This window comes from Neopsephotus bourkii, unplaced genomic scaffold, assembly GCF_033783945.1.
Source record: "Neopsephotus bourkii isolate Nb327-2 ecotype Australia unplaced genomic scaffold, CSIRO-AGI_Nbou_v1 NB_947, whole genome shotgun sequence".
NCBI classification, from domain to species: Eukaryota; Metazoa; Chordata; class Aves; order Psittaciformes; family Psittacidae; genus Neopsephotus; species Neopsephotus bourkii.
The window spans coordinates 1,400,796-1,426,018 of NW_026901441.1; the positions used below are offsets into that span (position 1 = coordinate 1,400,796).

General features: G+C 44.1%; 2 protein-coding genes across 4 annotated transcripts in view; one reads left to right on the plus strand and one right to left on the minus strand.

The window, feature by feature from the left end:
• The first annotated feature begins 3,833 nt into the window (after window positions 1-3,833).
• B3GAT2 (beta-1,3-glucuronyltransferase 2) lies at window positions 3,834-23,756 on the plus strand. 2 transcript variants are annotated; one of them, XM_061358568.1, is made up of 4 exons: window positions 3,834-4,752; window positions 15,764-15,908; window positions 22,681-22,829; window positions 22,909-23,756. In XM_061358568.1, the coding sequence occupies exons 1-4, from the start codon at window positions 4,204-4,206 to the stop codon at window positions 22,993-22,995; spliced, it is 930 nt and encodes a 309-aa protein (XP_061214552.1). In that variant the 5' UTR covers window positions 3,834-4,203; the 3' UTR covers window positions 22,996-23,756. The 2 variants fall into 2 exon arrangements, with proteins under 2 accessions (XP_061214552.1, XP_061214553.1); XM_061358569.1 differs by lacking the exon at window positions 3,834-4,752 and adding an exon at window positions 15,111-15,242.
• The window catches only part of SMAP1 (small ArfGAP 1), an 86,852-nt gene continuing 85,132 nt past the window's right edge, over window positions 23,504-25,223 (minus strand). For both annotated transcript variants that reach the window (XM_061358567.1, XM_061358566.1), the window contains one exon: window positions 23,504-24,474. In XM_061358567.1, the coding sequence (XP_061214551.1) occupies window positions 24,340-24,474 (135 nt within the window). In that variant the 3' untranslated portion in view covers window positions 23,504-24,339. The remainder of the gene's footprint in view (window positions 24,475-25,223) is intronic.

The following is a 25,223-nucleotide window of genomic DNA, read 5'->3' on the forward strand; positions in this document are numbered from 1 at the left end:
AAACCAATGAATTTTCATAGCTTTATTTCAAATATAACTCTGACTGTCTTCCCAATATCTGAAAAAGATCAGTCTGTAATGTTGCACCTAGCTTGAGCAAATCCTGGTGTTCAGAAACTGAAGGGAAATTCAAACGGAGCAAGCAAAAGGCTTGGCAGGTTTGCCTCCCACTCTCCCCCGTGTCACCTCCAGTGGTGAGGCTGGGTAGGTAGGCTGGGTGGCATTAGTAGGGTCTAGATGGAGCTGTCTGGTGGGTGGGTGACCTGAGCAGTGAGGGGAGAAACAGCTGTTTTCAGGAAAGTGGAACAGCACATCTATGGCACAGCTACAGCAACTCTCCCACCATGCCTATCCCCTTCCACAGATGTTGGAAAGACTGAAACCGATGAAGAAGAAAGAAACTGAGGCACACAATTGCTGATTAGCATTACAATCCCTTCTGACTTTGTCCAGCCAGGAGATTTAAGGTCTGCAGTATGCTCCAGTTTGAAAAAAGCCTCCACGGGCCTGTGGGGAATGTTCCCAGGAATGAGATTTCTTTTATATGTACATGCACACTGGCACGCACACGCTGTGTCAGGCATTCTGCTGCCAGAGGCAGGCATCCTCTGCTGGTAAGAAGCACAAGGAACTGAAGCAGAGGTGGATTGTTTTGTTTTTTGTAAAGGAAATGAAAAATTGGGTGCCAAGTCCTCACACACCTCTAACAAAAATCTTTGGAGAACAGAGGCAGCAATCAGAAATACCATAACAGATGAGCCAAGCCATAAACTACTGCAAACAAACAATTCTGGACCAGATCCTGAAGAGTAATGCCTGCCCACATGCTCTGATACAACCCAGAATATACACTGTACTGCATACTGCGTGTGAAACCATAGGAACAGCCTGAGTCACACAATGATTGGTACCATCCATCACAAGTTAGAAACTTGTCCTTTGTTTTGGAGTTGCACCTGAGGCCTCAAATCAAATGTGGCAATTTTCATAATAGCCAGGGCTAAGGTGTTTGGCAGAAAAAGCTATCTCTGTAGACAGTTTGTCCCCACAAATTGAGTCGTTATTTGGGTTACTCCAATTTCCAAAGGAAGAACGTTTTGCTTTGCTTATCAAGAAGCAACAGTTTAATAAATAGCATTTGGCTTGCATGTAGTGCCTTCATTATCTTTCACCTTTCCATCTGAGATCATCTGTACCTAAAGCTGACAGAAAATGCGTCTGCATTATTTGCTATCACAAGTGATGTACAAACCCCCAGCCTGCTCTCTGGCACGTGAAAACATGTTACAGTGGCTCTCAGATAAAAATATAGTTATTGTGATCTGTCATCAAATTTGTTGTCATTGTTCAGCCTGCAGAAGAGAAGGCTCTGTGGGGAGACCTTAGAGTAGCCTTCCAGTACCTAAAGGGGGCCTACAAGAATGCTGGAGAGGGACTATTTACAAGGGCATGTAGTGATAGGACAGGCGGGAGTGGCTTTAAACTGAAAGAGGGGAGATTTATATTAGATATTAGGAAGAAATTCTTCATTGGATGATGATACACTGGCACAGGTTGTCAAGGGAAGCTACGGATGTCCCATCCCTGGGTGTTGCTCAAGACCAGGTTGGATGGGGCTCTGAGCAGCCTGGTCTAGTGGAAGGTGTCCCTGCCCATGGCAGGGGGCTTGGAACTACATGATCTTTAATGTCCCTTCCAACCCAAATCATTGTGATTCTATGATCAAACTGTCGAGTGTTTCCTATGTTAGACATTACAGGTATTGTGTACAGTTAGAAGCAGTAACTGCTATGTTAGCAAGTGTGCAGAAACAGTCACCAGCTTTCAGAAACACAATTAAAGAGATGGAAGAACACCAAATAGTGCATCGAGACACCTCCCTGCTACTGAGTTACTGTTTGCGCTCCTTCCTAAACTGCTGCAATGACAGTCAGCTGTGCCTCTTGCTGCCTTCATTAAGGTCTTATAGTCGTAAATTATTAAGTATTCTCCCTGGGCTAAGCTCTGAATACAACACGCAAGTCCACTAGAGATAATAATTTTGAATGAAAAATACCAAAGATTAAAAAAAGCATTTTTCAATATTACAGTATTTCTGGATATAAAGAATGTCAATTAAACACATCCATTTGTAACCCTTAGTTTCTACGTTCTGCCCCAAAAGGTTTTTAGGGTCTTGACATGGTATCCTAGAGTATCTGGGAGTGACTAGCTTTGAATTGACTGTTCCAAATGGCTACTGACTTCCAAACAAGAGTGAGCAACAGCTTTGTGGTATGCTGCTTTAATACGTATGCTCACATTATTGGAACAAATTATCTCTGTAAACAGGATTGTACTGTAAATGAGAAAACAGCAGTAAATTCAGTCACTGGAGAAAGACAGTGGTGAGATGATTGTCCTCTAGATAAACTGCATCAGCACAAACCAGGCAACAGTAATTTCATGTGTGAGATGTTTCTGATTTGGATATATTGAACTACTTATGCCCGCTGCATTCCTCCGTATTATTTCATTAATCATGTAACAACCCTTCCACTCCTTCAAGGAACATGCTAACTCTAATTAGCTCTCTGCCACACAGATGTTCCTTCATTTGGATGTTCAGTGCCCGGTCCGGTGTCACCCTCACTTTGACACGGATTTCAGCTTACATTGCATCACTTCAGTGTCCTCTCTGTGTGCGAGCCCTCTGGGTTAATATGTCCTTTTGAATAACAAATTGATTGCAGATAGGTATAGATGGTGTCCACATATACATGGTGTCCACATTATCTGCATTTGTTATACACATGCAAACATGAAGGATGCATATAAACCAGAAACAAAAGCAGTAGTTTTAAGCCAAGAAAGCTGGTGTGAAGACGTGACTGATTTCTCTACCCCACACTATTCTTACCAAAAAATCAATGCATCAGCCATGAATCATTGTTTCTTACCTCAAATAGTCCGCAAGTCTATGAGCCCATGATTTGATTTAAGGGTAAACATTTTAATCAGAAGATTACAGAGAATTTGGTAATGTGTGAAGACTGATCCTATGCCTCTATGGTTTTATGCAACGTGAAGTTTTAGAAGCGTATTTAAGCTGTGCGTATGTGTTTAGTTATGGCAGTGTTGAAAAATGCATCGGAAACTTCTCTGCTAGGGAAGGGTTCGTCAGAGGTTGTAGATGGTGCATTTCACGTGTGTCGCGGCACCTGATGAATGGCTTTGTCTCAAAATACAGACTGGTGGATTATTAAAAAATTCTCATACTAGAATGTTTTTTAAGAAGGTGCTCGCAAGCCCACCTGATTTACAGGGAAGCAGCACAACAGGAAAAGAAGGGGGTTGCGGTTCAGGCGACTGCGGGCGCGCAGGGCACCGGCTGGGGTCCCCCGTGCCTTCGTCGGGGGCAGCAGACGGGCGGGCGGCCCCGACTGACGGATACAGCGGAAAACCGAGCGGAACCGCACTAAGCGGCCGCTTATGTACAACTTCTGCGGCGCTCAAAAATGCTCCTCCGTTAAAAAGCCCGACACAAACATGAAGCGAGCGGCTGCGAGGGGTAAGTTCTCGGGCTCGTACCCCTCCGGCCCCAGCCCAGTCCGGCCCCGCCTGTCGGGGGGCCGGCGCTGTCCCGCTGGAGGTGTCCCGGCCGCCGGCAAAGTTGGCGCCCGACGCTGGGGGAAGGAGCCCGCGCCGCCGCCCCCCGAGGGCACCGGTGGCAGAGCCCCGCGAGCAGCCGCTTCCCCAGCCCGGCGGCGTCCGGGGCGGCAGCCGGAGTGGAGCGGGGCGGGGCTGGAGCCCCCCCGGCCCCCGCCCGCGGGAACCCTCCCTCCCTCCCTCCCCGCCTCTGCGCACCGCCAGAGCCGCCCGGGGAAGCGGCGGAGAAGCAGCCTCTCCCCAGAGCCCCGCCGAGCTCCAGCCGCGACGGCGCGGCGCCGCCGGCCCGGCCATGCTGAGGGCGGAGGAGGTGGCCGCGGAGCAAGGGCGGCCGCTCACGAAATAGAGGAGCAGCGGGAGCGGGGCCGGGCACCTGCCCCGCCGGCTGCCGTAGGGCACCGCGGGGCGCCCCGACCCGCAGGAGGAAGCGCTTCCCGCCCCGCGGAGAAGCGCGGTCGGGCCGAGGGCAGCCCCGCCGCGGCCATGCGCTGAGCGCCGCTGCGCCCGTCCATGGGGCGGCGCTGAGGGACAGCTCGGCTCGGCGCGGGGGTCAGGATGAAGTCCCTGCTCTTCAGCCGCTTCCTCCTGCTGCTGCCCTGGGTGCTCATCGTCATCATCGTGCTGGACATCGACAGCAGCCGGGCGCCGCTGCCCGGCCGAGCCCCCCGAGGCGGCGGGGGCGGTAGCGGGGAGCCCCGTTCGGCGGCGGCGCGGCCCCCTCCGCAGCGGCGCCCCGAGGCGGCGCTCCCCACCATCTATGCCATCACGCCCACCTACAGCCGCCCGGTGCAGAAGGCCGAGCTCACCCGCCTGGCCAACACCTTCCGGCAGGTGGCGCGGCTGCACTGGATCCTGGTGGAGGACGCGGCGGCGCGCAGCGAGCTGGTGACCCGGTTCGTGGCGGGCGCCGGGCTGCCCTGCACGCACCTGCACGTCCCCACGCCGCGCCGCTACAAGCGGCCGGGGCTGCCCCGCGCCACCGAGCAGCGCAACGCCGGCCTGGCCTGGCTGCGGCAGCGGCACCAGCACCTGCCGCCCCCCCAGCCCGGGGTGCTCTTCTTCGCCGACGACGACAACACCTACAGTCTGGAGCTGTTCCAGGAGGTGCGTGCGGCGCCGGGCGGGGGGCGCGGGGGACGGTACAGCGCCGGCCTCCCTTCGGGCACTCGCCGTTCCTGCCCTTCGTCGCCCCGCCCGGTGCCCGAAACCCGGGTATCGAAGAGCGGAGCCAGCTTGCCCCCGGTCTCGGCAGCGCAGCCGGTGTGTGACCGCCCCTCCACACCGGGACTTTTAAGTTTCTTGTCCCTCTCTTCCACGCTCCTCGAAACTTTTTACTGCTGCCTGCTCCTTTTCCTGCAGAGCGAGGCAAGTTGAGGGTTTATACAAGGAACCCTGTGCTTTTGTTAAAGCTGGGATGAGAAGCGCTCTCTGATGTTTATTGTCTTCAGGCTGCATTTCTCCCCCCGTAGGGCAAACCCGCACTCGCCATCCTTTGCAGCTTTCTCTTGGCGCGAATGAATCGATCCGGAGCCGGCTCCTTCACACGGGGTTGCCTTTTTTTGAAATCTGACGCTTTTCAAGGCAGCAGATCGTCTGTGTAGTGGCCAAACACCCTTTCAGGAGCCTCTTCTGTGAAGGGACCTGTTTCTGTCTTTATTGCAGCTCCTTGGTGAAGGGCTTTGTTTCCTTTTCGGTGGGAATTGGCTAGTGCGCGGGGGAAAGGGTATCCAGCTTTCTTTCTGGGTTCCTCCAGGCAGGAAGGAGGGGTGTGTAGTAAATTAGCGTAAAACAGCAAAAGAAAGATCGTGTACATCTTCTGTGACAGTTAAGAGAGTAAACTTGGCAGGAAAATGTGGAAGGGAAACGGAAAAGTAGATGGGCAGCAAATAGGGAACGTGCAGGACTTCAGACTGTGGTCCTGGTCGTCTTGTCCGCTAGCAGATGGTAGTGCATTACCCATCTTCTGCAGTTGGGAAGCATTGCGCTTTCTCACATGCTTCACAGTCAGTAGGTTAAAACGATCGCGATACGCAGGGAAGTGAAGCACGTGAAACTCCCGAGAGCAAGTTGTTGTAGCAATGCTTACACTTCATTTGCGTTTAGGTCTGTGATGCATCCCTCTCCATTTCCAGCATGGGGGCAGGCTCAAGGTCCCCTTTCAGCAGGGGTGCTCTACTTACTTTGCCCATTTGGCATTCAGCACTGAAGCTGCTAATTTGCAGACCTTTGCCTGGAGGCTAAACCCTTGTTGTAATTGATTTTCTTAAAACCTTGTGGCTGTGCTTAGTGCATTATAATGCAGAGTAATTCGTGATGGGAGTGCCCACCTCTGTAGGGGATATAACACTAACCTGGTTCAATCTTAAGGAGTCTGTAAAATTGATACCGAAAATACACTTTGCCACAGTGAGTAGTGTAGGATGAAAGAGATTTTGAGATGAATCTCTACTTTTTATTTTGTTTTTTGTTTTGTTTTGTTTTTGTACCAACCTTAGGGGCAGGCAGGCTAAATAAACAGTATTGGGTAGATGTATCACTTGAGTGACCCACAGCTATTGAAAGGGGGTCCTGTCCCGTTTATTCTCTTATCCTTTTATATTATTCTTCTGATTGCTGTGAATGATGAAACAAAAAGGTACAGATCACCTCTCTGATCAGATAGGCAGCGCAGAAGAGCAAGGGGATAAATCTGTCTGAAGGGTTAACCTTGACAATTTCAAGCACAATAAGCAGTCTGTTTCCCTTTGCTAACAAGAATGGAGACCTCCCGCTCCACAGCCCTAAGGCTTCTCTTTCACCAGGCAGGGTTCAGCTGCTGGGGAAGAGGAGGCTATTCGGAGCCCTGCCTTCACAGGCAAAATACTCATGAGTGAGTTTCCCTTGTGAAGTGCGGTGGTTGGAAAGCTCTGTTACAGGAGTGGGAAAGGAGTTTTTGCTTCAGTGACCACCGCAAGTTCCCATGACCGTTTTCTGGGGTCAGTAACGGGCTGTGTGCAGGGTCTCTGGGACACGCCACTAGTAACACGGGGAATGCTGTGTCGACCTGGCAAAGTGAACAGAAGTCCCTTGGCAGCTTTGCCAGTGGAATGTGTCTTTACAGCGAGTGGGAGACTGGAGAGAGCCAGTACTCTTGTTTTCAGTTGGTCACTGCTTGAGGGTGGGGGATTTATGTTTTTCTTGTTAAAAAAAACAAACAACAAAACAACAAACCTCTGTCTTTATGGATTCTGGCTCGACAGCTCTGTAGTAAATCCCAGCCTCTCCTGCAGGAATTGATTGATTTACGAGGGTAAACTATGCTTGCCTTCTCCAAGCATGAGGAGAACAGCTTCTGAATGCATTGTGTGCAGATGAAATCTGGTAGTAATTCCTGTCATGGAAGTGGTGGTAGGGATACCTGAGAGGGGGTTTTATTCATCATGCTACCCTGCCAGCAACAATTTCCAGACCTGCAGCCACGTAATCTCAAAGGAGGTCTGGTAAACTGTAGTCTGCTCACTAGGGAGGGTAGTGTAAATGTAGAGGGATGAGACAGGAACTCTGAATTCTGGTGCTACCACCATCCTATGCTGGCTGGGTGATGTTCAGCATGTCAGTGACGCAGCTCCGGGACATGTGGGTCCCAAACTGCCCGCGGCAATGTCTGCTAGCATCTGCTTGCAAGCAGTTATGTACCTTTGCTGGCTTACAAAACAGTAGTTCTGCCTTCTTTATAATGGCTTTCTTCTGAGTCAAAGCTGCTTTCAGCAACAGCAGCCAGCTTGGGAGGGTGGGAACCAAGGCTGGTTAGGACTGTAGAACCAACATGAGAGAATCACTGGTGTTAGGGTTGTGCTTCATTCAGAACTGCACTCAATGAAGGGACATGTTTAAAGCAGCTCCTTTGCTGTGAGGTTTCCCTGTGCCATGACAGAAGATGGAGCCTTTTAAACAAAACAAAGTCAACAAAGGCTTTACTGACAGTTGAGGTTTATAAACCATAAGGGCATGATCAAAAAGGAGCATGCTTTGACATGAAATGCCATAAGAAACTTCTGAGAGCTTTTGATGAGGGAATTCTAATCTCTGTCCAAAGTACTTCTGTCTACTTATAAGTACTATAAGTACTACTTATAGTAGTGGGTACCATATATTTCATATGGAGTGAACTGGGCCCAATAGACCTGGGCAAAATGTGTTTGATGGAAATTAGGAAAAAAACACAACCCAAACAAGCAAAACCCAAAGCAACAGCTTACAGTAGTGTTTTGCTGGAAAATGTCACCATCTGTAGTAAATCTGGAACCCTCTGGTGCTGTTTGTAATTGTCTTTTTTCCAAGGATGTTCAGTGGCATATGGGTGTATACCTTAGTTTTTGAATGGCAAACCTATATCCTCAAAGTCATATGGGCAGGGCCTGAGCAGACTTAGTTGTCCTTTCTAGAACAGAGTGGAAAGCCTGGTTTGTCTTTATATTCAGCATTGAATCTGCTGAACATTTTGTTAGGAAAGCCTCAGCTTCCCTGGAAAGGCTTCAGGGAAAGGACTGGTTTGTTCAGTGTTGTGCAGTGCTGCAGCAATGATGAAGAAGTATTTCTAGGAATGGAAATGTGGCCTTTAAATTATTCCCAACTCTTTCTGCTTGAGAGTATAGCGGTGGTCAGGTGAAAAAAATTTTACTTTAATGCTGGTGGTTCTGTCGTGTTGTGTTTTGTCATTTACTGTTTTGGGATCAGACCTCCAGGATGATTTGGTTTTCCTGTTCAGGTGTGACCTGTTCACCTGGAGGTGCCCATCTGCATCCCTTCATCAGAAACAACAGTCTGCTGTCTGAAAGTGTCTTTTATCAGTTGAACATCATCCTGTGTTCATAACAGAGCCATTGCGAGCCCTGGAATCCAAGCTCCTGTATTTGATATACTTTACAGATGTTTCTGCATGAATCATCATAACTTCCCTTTCTGTTTTACTATAGGCTGTTCCTTTTGGAGTGACTCTGTTACAGTATCTGTTGCGTTTGTGCTTCATCTTTTTCCTGAATGCCAGTTATTGTAATATTGTGACTAATGCCTAGCAACTGCCAATTTAATATTTTTAAACTTCCACAAAGAAAACCTTAGATAAAGCTGATACTCCACCTTCATAAAGAGGTTTTAAAAACAAGATTAGTCTTAAGCACTGGAAACCAGTGATAGAATTGGCTCATTTCCACTTCTCTTAACTCTTCACATCATTCATGTTTTTCTGCATGTCAGGCATTTTCTCTGCCCTTTCCATGTTCTGTATTTCAGGCAGTTGTCCAAAGGCTGCCACTTCCTTGGTCTATGTGTATGGAATTTGTATGCAAGATGGAGCAATTAGTGGTGAAGGTCCACTCAACTGTTGATTGTGCAGACTCCCCTGAAGTCTTTGAGGGTGAGGGATGAGCTGCTTAAGGAGTACAAAGAACAGGAGTATGAGAGAAAGTGAGCTTGCTGCATTCAGAAGCACACTGGTGTTTAGATATTCCTGTCTAGGTTTTATCTGTAATGTTTGCTTGTAATTTGCTCAGACACCTAAACTGAGATGCATGTGAAATGGAAATGCTTGTACCTAAACTGTGATCTCCCTCACTGTCACCCAGCCCTTTGGTCACTGGTGTTAGAATTTCATAGCCAGGTCTGGTAGGTGCCTGGAACAGGCAGGTATGGCGCATACCACTGTCTTATCTGAGTGTGAACTGAGGATTTGCAGACTGGGTCTACTTAGAACCCCACACTATAAGGTATGATCTGAATACAGCCTTGCAGCATGGAGTTCAAAGTAAATCACAGCATTAACTGTCATTTTGAAGATGGGGGAAAAAAAGCCAAAAAAGACCCAAATCAAAACCCAACAAACTTTTATTTAATAGCTTAGTAGTTAGCCTTGCTGCCCTCTGAATTGGGGGCCAGAATTCAGTCTGCTGTAGCTGTTGCCTGCACAAGAATACCCTGACTGTGACCGCAGAGTTGAAGTTGGAAAGGAGGTAGGAGGAGAGACCTCAACCCCTTTTCCTGAAGCTGAGGAGATCTTCGCAGGTAACTCAGGATTCATGGAGCCACCGAGAAGGTGAGAGTATGATCAGGGAAGAGGATAGTGAGAGTATGATCAGGGAAGAGGATAGTCGGCTGGATTGCTTTTTGCAGGAGTAACTTAAAAATCAAATTAAACAAAATTCCCTAGTATTTTGAATGTATGCTGTTGGGTATGTATTGGCCTAAATTGCCCAGGTAGGATCAACTGCAAATCAGCCAGATGGGAACAAAGATTCATGAAGAACGGAGGGAAAATGGGAAACAATTTGTCTCAGCTAATGGACGTGACCTTCTCACTGAAGGCTAGGGCTGTCTGACTGGCAATTTTCATGGTGGCCCCCATAGAGCAGAGAGCAATTTCTGTGACTGATTCAGACTGAAAACATTTTCTTATGCCCCTGCCCTTTACTCTCCCAAAAGGTGTGTATGGAGGTAGCAGGTATTCTAAAGGCTCTTTACAGTTTGTAGCCTGAAAAGATAAATCCTTGTGAACAAAAATAGCACAGAAATACTTGCAGGCATTGCGTGTCTCACAGGCTTCAGTTCTCCCGTGATCATCTTCATAAAACATTTTGAGTCCAACTCACAAAAGACACTGCAGAAGAGGTGAATATTCACTATTTATTCCAGCTTTGACTGGGGAAGGATTAGTGCTCCTTTGGTAACTTTTACATAACTGAATCTTTATACACTGCATTAAGCTAAATTCTGTGTATTTTTAATGGGTATATTTATGCAAAGGATTTAAAAGTAACATAAGTCAATCTCCTTCTCTTTCAAAACCTGGAGATCTTTTGTATCTCTTGGAGCTGGTTGGAAAAGTCAGATTTTTGCTGTAGTCTTAAAATAGCATTCAGTAGTCTAGACAGAATTCAATATTAGCCAGCAGTCATTAGTTATTTTCTTCATAATAAAGGCTCTAAATATGAGTTAGCAGTGCCTTAAATACCTTTCTAGTGTATAAATGATTTAAGGAGACATGACAGATTTTAAATGTGCACTGACATTCTCCTTGTTAGACATGTAATACCTATGCAGAAGAGTCTGGATTAGAAAAGACTGGTAAAAAATGAAATAGCTTAAAAATGAGAGGAAAGAGTGACAGAATAAGCTATTTGAAACAGATATACCCAAGTGAGGGACTCTGGGTGGCAGAGTACCAAGGGCTGTCAGTTTTTGCACTTTGGCAGCTGTCTTTTTCTTACCTGTGAAACCGATGCTATGAAATTAATTGTGACTGGTCAGCAGCTCTTCAGAGGTACAGGGAACACAACCTAGCAGAGGAACAGAAAGAGGGATGCAAAAAAGTTAAGAAGTAGAAGGGTCAAAGGAAGCGTGAATAGCAAATGTTTTGGAAGTCTTACTGCTCCAGGGAAATTCGCTCCAAACTGCTTTAGCTACATTTAGTATAGTTTTCTCCTGTAGGGAAACAGTGTTGACACTTGTGCCCACAGATGCTGGTACACTTTAGAAACATGGTGCTGGTGTAACTTAGAAGCATTAAACACTGGTATTTGAAATGTAAAATGTTGCTTGAGAGACAGGGAAATTAATCTATCCTCCCTCTGCAGTGTAGCTTGGGTTCGAATCAGGAGACGAGGTTTAAGGCAGATGTTTGGAGGAAAGCTTTCTAATAGTGGGATGGTGAAGCACTAAACCCATTGACCAGTGATGGTTGTGGAGCAGGCTGCATCAATGAGTGACTTCTATTTTTTTGAGTTGTAGACGCTTTCTATGAGCTTTGCCATGAGGACATGCCCTTTACAGTCAGGGAGACCAACAGTAAACTTGCTTTTTAAGGTTACTATCCCCTGAGCATCACAGTCCCTGAACCACAAAAACCACTGGTGCAGATTTTCTATGACTCAGTGCTTCCTTTGAAGAGATGGTAAGTAGGGGCAGAAGCTCCACTTAATGCCTGAGTAGCATCACTGCAGCTGAGCTGCTCTGACTTGTGCAAGTGCATGAGTTTTGTTGAAGCAGAATTTGGCTTTAAATGACCTGTGAGTGGTGCAGGATGCCTGTGTGAGAACTGATAGGGAACCTGGCTGTGCTTCTGCTTTAACCCGTATCACCTTCCCCTGCAAAAGAGCTGTATTGAAGAAGCTTGAGATCCTATCTTTGGTAATAATAAGTTAGAATTTTGTACAGAAATCTGCTTGAGTCTCTCTGGGGCAAGCCTCGACGGCAGGCTGTGGCCTGACCGGTGTAGATCACAGATTGCACAGGGGTTGAAATGATAGAGGGGGAGGAAAACACCTTACTGTGTGTGGCAGCCAAGTTTGTGTTTGCTGAGAGCTTTGAATCACAGATAGAAGACCACTGACATCATGCTGCAGAAACACTAGGATGGTTATTCCAATCTGGAAGCCGTTTCAGTGTAGGAATATGGCCGTGTTTCCCTCTGTCATTTGCTTTCATTCCTCTTGGGCTTTTATATTTTGTTTCTAGCTTGGTATCTTCCCTATCCATCAGTCTGGTGCATCTCATTAAGCAACTTTTCTTGATTGACTAATGAGATGCTATTTTTGGCAATGTTTTTATCACTGCCTTTTATTGCTCAGCTACATTTCCTGCATTCTTGTTATCCTTTAGTGGTTCCTCTGTTGCCGCTGTATTTGCTGTTACATGGCCATCACCTCACTGGGATTTCTTTCATCAGTTGTTACTGCTTTCTCCTGTCATTTCTTAGCCCGCTCCTTCACATACATGGGTGTGTGACATTTGCTCTCTTCCCCCCTTTATTCAGGTTTGTTCTACCATTTTTGGAGTCCTTTTCTCATCTTCCTCCTTTCTCATCTTCCTCCTATGTCACTCTCCTCCTTTGCCTAAGACTTCTTTCAAATAAACAAAAAAATAAATAGAAAACAAAAACATTTCCAGAGGGAGACTCATTTTACCTTAAGATAGCTGTCTAGGCTAGGCAGGATGTGTCATGTCAGTAGGTTCCTGTCACCCACTTAACTGTAGAAGTCTAGCTAGGATAGACCAGATGGGTGACTTAGAGAGTTAAGTGTAAGTGGAATACCATTCATGTAAGCTACCAGGACTTCAATAGCTGAGTATGACAGCATGTGCTACTGTGCATTAAAATGTCAGATAGAAGAATAGTTCAGGAAGCTGTTTGTACGTTATAGGATTTTGGCAGTTTAACCCACAGCAATAAAGCTATTTAGAATTAACATGGTTTTGGATCACCTTTTTGTGTCCCAGTGATTAGCAACATCAAATTCCAGACACAAGCTGCCCTTTTAATCCAAATAATAGCCTTCTCCCCGTCATACATAAATATGGTGTTAACACATCAGTACGTTAACTGCAGTAATGCTGTTTTCAGAAGATTAAAAGAAACATTCCTACTCTTGTCTGCCTAGCGTATCCTGAGGCTGTAAGGTGTTCCAGAGTTAGCATAAATGTGGGTCCAGCTGTGCTCTCTCCATTTTTACTGTAACGGATTGCTGTATTCTTGACACCTGCTTATTTCATTCTCTAAAAATGTCACCTGTGAGAATAAAGAAAGCAACCCAAGGACAAAATAAAGAGCTCTGTAAAGGGTTGGTTACTTCCCTCTGGTGTGTAGTGGCTTTACTGACTTAACTCACAGGCACTGAGATGGACACAAGGCTGTAGTAATTAAAACTTCTTGGGTCATTTCATGCTGGTTTCATGAGGTCAGTGAGACACTTTTCACTGATGGGATTTTACTACGCTTTGTGTGCGGTGAAGTATTAATGTAAATCAGCCTGGTTCTGCTAGCATTAATGCTGTGGCTGCAGTTGACCCAATTCAGGAGTCTCGTGTGATCTGGCTCATTCTGCAGTGCAGCTGCCCAAACACTGTGAGAAAAGGCAGTGCCTGAGCTTACCATGCATCAGCTGCTCTCCTGTATTTCGAGCCGTGCCTGCCCTTGTCCTGCAGCATTTATGTTTACCATGGGTACAGGCAGTTGGCACAGGATAGCTAAATGCTGTAAACCAGTACACTAGTGATTTATTCAGGTATCCGCACCCTGCAGAGGTGTTAATGGCAACACAAAAAGGTTAGGGGGCATCTGTGTTCATCCTGTGGTTAATACTGGTGTAGCACGGTTGAGTGTATTGTGGCTTGACTGGAATCCTGTTGGAAACTTGCCTGTGTAGACAAGCCCAACGGGATGATATTCTGTGCCCGTGTCTGATGTGTTTGGATGTAAATATAAATACACTGTTAGAAAAACTTGTGAAATGGATGTACCATCAAAACCAGAGCTCACAAATCTTCCTGAGAAGATTTGACTGATTTCCATATCCAAATAATTAATTCCTAACTCTGTATTTCCCAAATGGGAGAGATTGGAAAAATAATCTTGAGCAGGGAGATCAGCTACAGACAAACATGTTTAAAATAACCTGTAGGGAGATTCGTGACAGTCTCTCACTGGCAATTAAATAGTGGTTTGGACAGAATCCTTATCACGAGAAACGCCTGTATTGCTAAGTGTACATATACCCTGTTCTTACGCAGTATGGACTGAGGCTGTGGAGTGAGATGGTCTCACTTGCTGCAAGAGTTATTAGGGTGGAAGTGGGAAAATTCTGCTGTTCTCTCACATACACAAGGAACTGGAGGGAGAGGAGGCACATGCCTCTCTTCTGTGCATACATATGTATTTGTGGATTTTTACATACTCATTTTATACCTCCTCTATGTAGAAGTTCTCCCTGGAATCTGCTGATGTTTCTAGCTGAGAAATGTGAACCAGAGTGATGTGGTGTCTTTGTTTATTTCTGGTGCATTTCCTGGGAGTCTAGATGATACGCATGATAAATCTTTCACCTTGGCAGAAGTGTTTAATAGTTAACCAAGGTTGTCTTTCACTTCAGCATCTAGGAATAGGGGACTGCAGTTACCGATATGTAAAACTGTGTTTGTTTTTGCTAAGATGAGTGCTTGGAAAGAGAAAGGTATAACCTTTCTGGAAGGAATAGGCCTCAACTGCAACAGAAGACAAAAGACTGTTTTAAAAGTTGATCAAATTCAGCACAGGTTACAGTGAAATAGAGTAATCCTTGCTTAAATAGGATCACACTTAAGCTCAGTAGTTAAAGCAGTGACTTTTGAATCAGTGTGGGTAAACTGTGTGATTTGCTGTGTCCATGCACTTCTTTTCTCAGGTTCCCACGCCAGACTGTCAGTGATTTTTCCCATGGGGAGCAGCATGTCAGGGGTGCTGTCATGTTACCTCCTGTTTACTGATGAAAATGGTCTGCTAACCAGTGAAGCGGCTCCCAGTCATGCATGCTTTTTGCTGGAGTAATTTTTTAGTAGCTATAGATTCCTCTAGGTTAGATGAGGATCGTGTTTCCAGAATTGCATTTAGTTACGTTTATACCACTGGGAATAGTTCCCATTACCGATGGCAAACAAGCCTAACCGGCTTGCTGTCCTGCTTGGAAACTTAGCAGAGCTTTTCTAGAAAAAATGTAGAAGTTAAAAAGACTTAGCCCAAACCACATCTTTTTTTGTGAGCCTTTAAGAGATCTGAGCAGCATCTGTTGTTCAAATCTGGTACATTGCAGGTTGGGGAAGAGCTGCGTGTGTTGCTGTTTGCTGTACTCGGTGGGTTTTTTACCAGTCTCAAACAAATGGTATGTGTCTTAATGAAGTGTGTATTTGTTAATCTCCTGTCTTGATGGGCTTGTACAGCACCTCAGCAATCTATAGAAATATGCCTACTGCCAGAATGCTGTAGTCTTGCAGATAAAAGAGATGTACTACACCTTTGAAAATCCAAACAAACAAGAAAAAAATACTGTTTTTTTTTTTCATGGCTTTTAAAATTGTTGGTGTAAAAATAAAAAGAATAGGGTAATTTCAGTAGCATTCAGGTGCCTGTGGGCTAGAGAGCTGGAGATTTCAGAGAAAATGAGTGGGCACGTACCGCTTTCAAGTACTTACTCTCTTGGGCTGAAATCTGTAAGCTAGATTTGCTTTTAGATACCTGGTTTTGATGATTAATGTATAGGCTTTCCACCCACACTGACAGAAAAGGGCTGCTAGGAAACAGTGCCCACAGTGACTCTGTGCCTGCCTCTTGCAGATGCGGACGACCCGCAAAGTATCCGTGTGGCCTGTGGGATTGGTAGGAGGACGAAGGTACGAGCGCCCGGTCGTGGAGAACGGCAAAGTGGTCGGCTGGTACACGGGCTGGAGAGCTGACAGGCCCTTTGCTATTGACATGGCAGGTGAGTCTTCCAGCACCTAAAGGGGGCCTACAGGACATCTGAAGAAGAACTTTTGACAAGGGCATGTAGTGATAGGGCAAGGGGAATGGCTTCAAACTGAAAGGTTAGACATTAGGAAGACATTCTTTCCTGTTAGCGTGGTGGGACACTGGCACAGGTTGCCCAGAGAAGCTGTGGCTGCCCCATCCCTGGCAGTGTTCAAGGCCAGGTTGGAGGGGTTGGAGTAACCTGGGCTAGTGGAAGGTTCCCTGCCAGTGGTGGTGGGGTGGAACTGGATGATCTTTAAGGTCCCTTCCAACCCAAACCATTCTGTGATTCTGTGTGCCAAGTCTCATGATACAATGTATTGTATGCAGTAAACATGAGAGAAACATTCATGTTTCTCCTACGTTTGATCACTCAGTGTAAGCAGCTTTTAAAACTTCTGTAGTTGCTGTGCCCTTCAGCACTACGGATCTGGGAAGTCTCAGCTTTCACGCCTCACCTAATTCGGTTGCTGTTTGGTAATGTCTGAACTTCCACTTGTTTTTAATTTTATGCAGCAACTTGGTTTTTATGTTGTCTACATTTTTTGTCTTAAACAAGTTAATTGTAAATTAATTAATCCAATTAATTTGTGCAAGGAGCTCCTGCCCTTTCATTGTGTCATCAATCAACACCAGGCAGTATGAATGCAGGCCCTTCTTGGACCTCATGTTGTAAAATTATTTGCTCTTATCGGTTATTTGGAATGACAGTGATAACTGTAGATAGATAGAGTTTGAAACACTGGGCTTAGGGGAAAAACATCACTACAGCTACAGTCTAGTAGATGAAGGTGGAAAAGCTTCAAAATGGACCTAATCAATCTTCTGTTGTGAAGTCAGTGTACCACATAGCTGTCTGGCTGTCCATACTTAGACAACCTTTTGCATATATTCACATCTGCCACATGTATCACAACTGTGCAGAAGTTGATTCCTGAGGTAGCAGCAGCTGGTCTCGCAGCAAATAATACAGTATTTGCACTTAGGTATCTTCTGCATTCAGGATGGAGAGGGAAGGGGGGAAAGGTAGGAATACAAGGGCAAGAATGGGGTAGAAAGAGCTATTTTCTTTTTTTCTGATCCTTTTATGTGTTGGGAGAGGGAAAAGAACAGTGCTTTCTCATTTCAACAGAATATTTTTATATGGATTGAAATGTTTGATGAAAAATACATACAGTATTTACAGTACAATTGGTTAAAAAGAGTAAAGGAGACCTAATAGCTGTTAACACTTCAAAGACAGAAACATCAACAGGGGATTTTTCCTGCACTGTAGAAACATTTCAAGTTAATAGTATCACCTGGCATGAAAATAAGTATTTGAGTGTTCAGAGGCATTCCTCAGGGGGTAGGTATGTCAGTCCCCAGACCAGTGCAGCCTTTCGAGGACTGCAGCTGTGTATTTGAACAGCCTCTGCCTGTGGATTTATGTACATATTGCTACTATGCTGTAGAAGTGGTTACTTATGGGCATTATAAAGATGACAGCATGGTTCATAATTCATGAGCAGGAGGCAAAAACCCATTACACAACATTGGCCAAGGGACTAACCCAGACATGGAGACATACATGGGAAGTTCTTAAGCTGTTGTTTACAGTGTGCAGTTGCTGGCTGAAACACTGTCGTGAGGGAAATGTAGGTCCATCAAGAGCATTGCCTGCTCATACTTTTACCCAAGTCACAGAAAGGAGGGTTATAGAGACAAGGATACAGCCTTGAGAGTACAGGAAAGTGTTGCAGATCCACAAATAATGAATTACTGCTTTGTGAGGGAACCTGTATTAGTCTTCAGAAAAAATAACTGAAGGAATGAAATGACATTTTTAATTTCAGCAAGGAGAGCAGGGGATGCTGTGTAGACTGGCAAAAAACTATGTTAAGTTCACACCTTCATTCCCCCCAGGAATGTGGCAGAAGACAAATAGAACCTGTAAATCCAGAACTGCATCAGTGTCGGAACAGGTGCCGTGTACAGGATGTGTGTTCACACTTGGTTTTCCGTCCCTGACCCTCCCTGCCTGAATCCCCAACATACTCCCGGGGACTTGAAGGACTTGCTAGCAAACATGAGTCCATGCTGTGGTGCATCACTGGCATTTCTTCATCTGTCAGCACCAAATAGACAAGCAACTTAGGTTATGCCATATGCTGTGCATAAGGAAAATTAAGGATCAGTTTTGAAAATATTACCATGAAAAAGCAAAATAGGTACATATATGAAACTGCTGAGCTGCCTACAGCTGTTTACCATGAATGTTCTGATGCCCAAAGCACTGGTAAGGAAGCTCCCTTTGGTTTACAGAACTGTCTTTTCATAGTGGTTTTTACAGGGATTTGATCATTGGGCTGGGTGTGAAAAGAACTGCTTAGAAGGTTTGGAAGCACTGATTTAACTTGTGGCTGTCCAGAGGAAGTACATCCTTGCTTTTAAGCACATAAACTTCTTACTCTAGACTTCAAAGTAGAGAGCCAAATTCAACTCTACTGCGAGTGGAGCCAGGTCCTGCTGATTTCACTGGGACCAGCTCAAAGAGTCTAGCTGGCCAGCTTCCCTAGATGATTCTTTGAAATACACTCTCACAGAGCAATCACACTAGATCAGTTTAGTAAACACCAGTTGACACTGCTGTTCTCCAGTGCTGAACTGCATTCTGAAAGTGGAGTAGTTGTTTCCTGTGTAGCTTCTTGTCTGGCAGCCAACACACCAGATGAATTAGCTCAGGTGTTTTTTTCTGTAAGTTCTGCCTAAGTTTTAACTGTAGGTGGGTTCTGAAGTTTGACACAGACTTCCTTACCTTCAGGGAAGAAAAGTGAGAGAGAGTTGAGTGTTGGAAGCAAATGGTAACATTGATTCTGAGGTAGGCTGTTGTTTATTATGGACCTGATTTTAAATCTTCCATATTAAATGATGCTGTTAGTGATTTACTTACAGCTTGTTCCCAGTGCTGAAGGCTTTGGCCACCCATGAGAAGTTAGATCATGATTCTCCTAATGCCAAGATGGTTCAAGGAAAACAGATGCATGCTTTGCATTAGCATTCAGGAGCTACTACAGTTGCAGAGATTAACCCATGCCTGTGAACTACTGGATGAGCAGATTTTGGACTTGTGGTCCAGAGCCCATCCCCTGTGCCTTAAGTTCCTGTGCTACGGTCTGAGCCTTTTGCTATATTTACAAGATCTTTAGTACATCAACTTTCTTACAGTTCCCTGAGAAAAAAGCTTGGTCTATTAATGACACTGTAAAACATGGCATATTTTGTCTGAATCTAGAAGAGCCACTGCTGGATGTCACAAGTACAAACAACAAATTTGAGTGGCTATGGCAGACAGCACACTCAAAACCCCCTCCCAACCATCCCCCCATCAAAGGGTAACAACTGTTTTAAATGCTGAGTTTCAAATTCAGAACCTCTTCCATGGTGATGTCAGCAAACACTTTCATTCTGGTTGAGCCTCTTTGCCTTATTGCAACCCAAAAAGTATGTCACAGGGAGCAGGTAACTTGAAAGAAGTAGACCCCAACCCGTGGCATGTTCTGCACACCAAGGGTAGTACTTTGAACTGTGTGGAAACCAGTATATAGGTTTCAGCATCAGCACTAAGCATTAGCATTTAGACACTCTGGAAGTGATAAACACTCTGTTCCTAGCTTGCCTTCAGCTACTATCCTATCTAGAGCATTTGGGAAGCAAAGACATTAATCACAGCAACAAAATCTTTAAAAACCAGCTCAGTCTAACCAGATAAAGAAGAATGGTTCTGCCTTTTAACAGAAGCCATTGATCTAACACAAGTCAAGGTGTGAATTAACAGAAACAGCTTCTGTAGAAAGAAGCACAGATGTAATCTTTGCCCTGTCTCCCAGGTATCTTGTCTTCCAACAAATTAATTCTTACACAGGTGGCTCGGCAGCCAATTAGATTTAATTTACAGCCTCGCATAAACCACAAAACCCCTAAAACACTTCCTCACACTACAGCTATGAAATTTTCCTATGGCATTTTGTGTAAACTTAAGCCCAATATGACCTTGTTAGGGATAATGATCAAGTGAAAGAATTGTATGTGTGTAGTGCTGCTCAGTTATGCTACACTGGAGGCAGTAATCTCAGATTAAGCCGTTTGGGGACAGAATTCAAAATAAGCATCTTTTCATCTGTTACCACAGGATCATTATCTACTGAGAGAAATTAGTGCCAGACTGTCAAAACCTGAGCCGTCTCCTCTTTTTTTGATGCTAAAATTATCTGTCTTTGATAAAAAGTCAACTGAAAGTTGTCCCTGGAAAATGGTTTTAACTCAAGTCCATCTGAAGTCTGTCAACATTAATAAAAATATCATACATGTGAAATTAAAGCAGTGGTAAAGCAGAGCTGAAGAACTAGAGACAGTGAGTTTCCTTGAGTTATTTTCTCTTTCCAGGTTGCTGCTTTATTGGATTCTTTTAAGAAACAAAGACTGCATGACCACTGATGGAGGAACAAAACCTCAGGCCACAGTCCAGCCAGTGCACAGTAGTCCATGTCCTTGCCACATGCAACACTCAGTTTAATAATTTGACTTCTATTTGATGCCTGAAAACATGGGGAACTTTAGGGTTTTGGGCTCAGCTTAAATCAGGACAGATGACCAGCTTAAATCTTAAACTTGAAGTATTTTTAAAAAGAAACAGCAGCTCATACAACTGATCTCCCCCAATGCCTTCCCTTCCAAAACAAACATTAGGGTTTTTGTGCCCAAAATACCAACAACACTAAAGCCCAGTTGCAGAATTTATAACTTGTTCTAATTGAGGGAAAAAAAACAGACCCAAACCCTAACCAAAAATACTAAACCAGGCCAATTTGTTCATCAGTCATAAGCCTACAGAGTCATCTCTCAAGTTGTAGACAGCTGGCTTTGCACTGCAGCTGTCTCTTGCTGAGGGCATTTAAACTCTCAACCTCAGCTCTTCACAAGAAATTGCACTTGGCTAGAAAGAGTGCTGGGACACAGTGCACCCTCTGCTCCTTCATAGCCAGACTATACACATTGTAGGAGGCAAGAAAGGCCTGCTGCCTGATAAGGAGAAACACTTAACCTGGGAAGCAAAGGCCAAAGTGCTGTTCTTCTGCCTGGCACCACTTACCTCAACCCAGCAGCTGCAGCCAGGGAACAGCTGGATCGCACTGCTGCTGGTGGGTGGGCCAGTCTGCAGGGCTTAACCACAGGGGGCAAGGACAGGCTGCAGCCAAGCCTCATACCTTCTGCAAGTCTTTTATTCACCAGAGGACTCTATGAGCTGTGGATAAGCCCTTTCCTTCTAGACACCTGCTCTTCTTTATCTTATAGGTTATATCCTTCCTAAGGTTAAACATGTTTTTTGCAACTATGTCCATCAGTGAACTGGGACCTCAGTTTACATCCAGACTTCTGCTAGTCTTCATCTGCTGTCTCTAGCTCTTTAAAAAATACTAAAAAAAACATTTTCTGGTGTCTTCCTGTGCTTTGCTACAAGCAAGCACATGATTAAAGTGGTTTCCCTACACCTTCTTTATATGTAATGTAGTTATATTTTCCTTTTTATAGGAAAATAAATAACTACATTTTTCCTTATATTTTCCTCTTTAAAAGGTTCCCATAAAAGCCACTGAAAATACAGTAACAAGATAATTCTAGTAAAAAAGGGGGCATATTTATATTCCATTACAGAAAGTTATGCTCATGTTTGAATTGAGAAAATTTTAATACTGGCTTTCGAATTGAATGTTCTTGCAGTTTTCCAGAACAGATGTCAAAATTGTTACTACTTTTGTCATAAAGAGACAGCTGGAACCACACTGAACGGACTCACAAAGGATTTCGTTGGTAGGCTTGACAATTAGACATAAGGAGTTAGTTCCAAATATATTTTTTCTTTACAAGTGTATCGCTCCAGTTTTGAGTCATGCTTGAAGAAGGGTACACGTGACTGAGCATTGCTGAATGAAAACTGGAGAGTTCTATAAATAATGGCAAACCGGAGATTGACGGGAGCTGCCTCAGAGGGGGCAAGTTTGCTCAAAGTAGTCATTTCCCAATTAGTAATGTCCCCCCAAAGGGCCCTAATGTATGTTACTAGTGGAATGCATGGCAGAAAGACATGTGTGCTGATGAAGTCCTTCCAGTAGTGCTGTGCAGTGCACGTTACCAGTGGCAGACTGCCTTGCAGACCACCACTGATGAAAATGATTCACAAGTCTACAGTAACCACACAGTGTGCAAGGCACAAGATTAATATGGTTTGTCTTTCATCTGATAATATTAGAACTCTCTAAAGACTAGAATTCCCTAAAGGCTAGAGCTGTTATAAGTAACATTTTAACCTATTTTTCCAACTCTCACCTTCAAATGCAGGAGGGCTAGTACAGTATATATTTCGTACATTTTACTTAAAATTTAGGTTTATTTCTTATTCAGAAGTAGAGAGGAAGGGCAGTCCAAGATCTTAGCAATACTTGACTTTTCAAGCAAAAAAGCCTATATTCTCCACATGACAGGACACTGATTAAACATGTTGAAAATATGGTGCAATTAAAAAAATCTGATTGCACCTTCAGGGCAAAACAAAACAATGTAGGATGTACAAAACCTACCAAATACTATCTATCCATATGATCAAATTTAGTCATGTTAAAAAAGGATATGGGAGAGGTCTAGGCTGAAGCGCAACTTGCACAAAAATGCAAAGCCTCAGGTTTTTCTTATCCTTTTTCCCCTCCAAGGATTTGCTGTGAGTCTTCAAGTGATTCTGTCGCATCCAAAAGCTGTATTCAAGCGGCGCGGTTCTCAACCGGGAATGCAAGAATCTGATTTCCTGAAGCAGATAACAACAGTGGAGGAGCTGGAGCCAAAAGCAAACAACTGCACGAAGGTACTGATTTTCACACTTACTGAAGAGCTTTCGGATCATCTCTGTAGATGCCTGTACTAACACAAGTGTTATTTTATAGGTTCTTGTATGGCACACACGAACAGAAAAAGTAAATCTAGCTAATGAGCCAAAATACCACCTGGACACAGTCACCATTGAGGTATGACGCAGAGATACAGTTACAGAGAAGTACAGTACAGTGGATGTGTCAGAAGGTGTTTTGATTCAGCCAGTTAAAACAGTCTGCTTCTGTGTGAGACCTTTTAACAGGCATCTGATGGACTCCTGTGGAAGCAAAAGGAAGCTGTCAGATACTCTAGTAAGCAAAGCAAGTGGGTGTGCTTCGTTCTAACTTGTTTGCATGCATTTCTGAACTCTCATCTTAATAAACTGACAATTACCTTCGTTTTAAGGCTGTTTCCACATAGGAAAAAGAATCTAAGAGAAATCTGTCTGCACTGGAGTATTTTCAAAGTCACCATTTATGTATATACTTTTTGTATTTATCCAGCTCAATGGTGTAATTATAAACTGATTAAAACTCATGAACTGCTGATTTAAATATCTGCATCCTCCTCCAAACTGAACATGTTTTCCTTCATTAAAAGTAGGCTTCTTGAAGAAATAGCTGTCAAATAGGTGATACAACAATGAAATAAAAACGCACAACCATGTATGGATTTATCCTTTTAATATTGGGAAATAACATTTTATCATTACGAGGCACCATAAAATGTAAACACAAATCACTGTCATAAACCTGGATATCTCTGCAAGGAAAAATGTATGTGCTCACACCGAGGTACCTTGTGTACATACTGTGCTGTCAGTTCTCTGCATTAATACTGTGTACCTGCCTCGTGAGCCAGATTGGAGACTTTGTCACAGCTCGTTTTTAAAAGAATAAACTACTGATTTGTAGAACTACAGTAACATCCAGGTTTACCTTCCTTTCCATAACCATATTCCCTGTTATGCACACCATAGGAACATCACAGTGAAATGTATGATGAAACAAAATTTGTTTGATACACTAGAAAACATTGCTCAGTGATACATTTACATTCTATTTATATATGATTAAACATTTGTTCATACAGTACCTTCTACAGGATTACTGGGTAATTTTTTGGGGGGTGGGGGTCAGGGTTCGTATTTTTGGATATTACTAACATGATAGCTACATCCCTTATATGCGAACATCTGATCTAGAATTTTGAGGGGAAAAAAACAGTATGTGATTAAGCAGCTTCTTAAATACATGGTCTATGAAATCATATGCATTGTATGAAAATGCTGCCAATGATGTATAAATGTATTCTTGATCTGCTTTTCACTACATCAAATTTAAATCAATATAGACCACAACACGGTCAGTCAGTTATATTCTTAATCTGAACAGCTGGGGGAAAAAGAAAAAGAGTATGTACATGGAAGGAACAGTGAAAGTAAATGCATCTGAACAAGGAATGTTAGGTGGCTGTTCTGGGTGAGACTTCTGTCGCAGCTTTCATTTCCACAGCTGTGTGCTGAGAGTCTGACCAGAGGAGCTTCCAGTCCATCCTGCCGCTGTGCTGGAGGGCTGGCCAAAGCCCATCACATTGCTGGAACTGCTGAGGTTCATTCCAGCCATTTGCTGATTCATCTGGGAAGCACACAGAGACACACAAGTCCAGTTAGTGCTGGTGCTGAAACACGACACGCTGTGAGCCACAAAGCAGTCAATCGTTCCTCCAACTAGCAACCCTGATGAAGTATGTTTTCCTAAAATTCATAAAACATTGACTCAATGCAAGTTTCTCAGCATTTTTCTCAGTCACCATTATACATCAGCTGACTGGCTGTAGCACTTGATGTCTGACATCAAGTCTGAATAAACACTTCACTAGTGAATTTACAGACAGTGTGACACAAGAAGGAGTTTGATGTGTCCCAGCTGAGAAGATCTTGCTTTCCAGTTTTCAAAGCTAACCAACAAAACTGTGATAAAGAAACACCAAAGTAAGTAATACAGCCTTGTCTACATCTGCAACTCCAGATGTTTTCTGTTCTAGCAATATTTCTTTGGAGACCTCATAATTTTGACTGCATGAGTCTACAGAAATGTCCATTTAGGTGGCAATCAACAAAGACTGAGGTGGATTTATAAACTTGAGTATTACCTAATTTTAACCATTCTTGCTAAAGAATCTACTCAAGATAACATCATTTTTCAAAACAAGTGAAATCATTAACATCAAATTAAAGATGGCACCTAGTTAAAGGTTGGAAAGAGTTCAAAATTCACCCGACTCACTTCAGGAATGGTGCAAAAGTATTTCTACTCTCTACAAATACTATCTAGTCACTGTAGTTTTCAGTGCTTAATGTAAAAGTGTTCTTCAGGTTAATCTC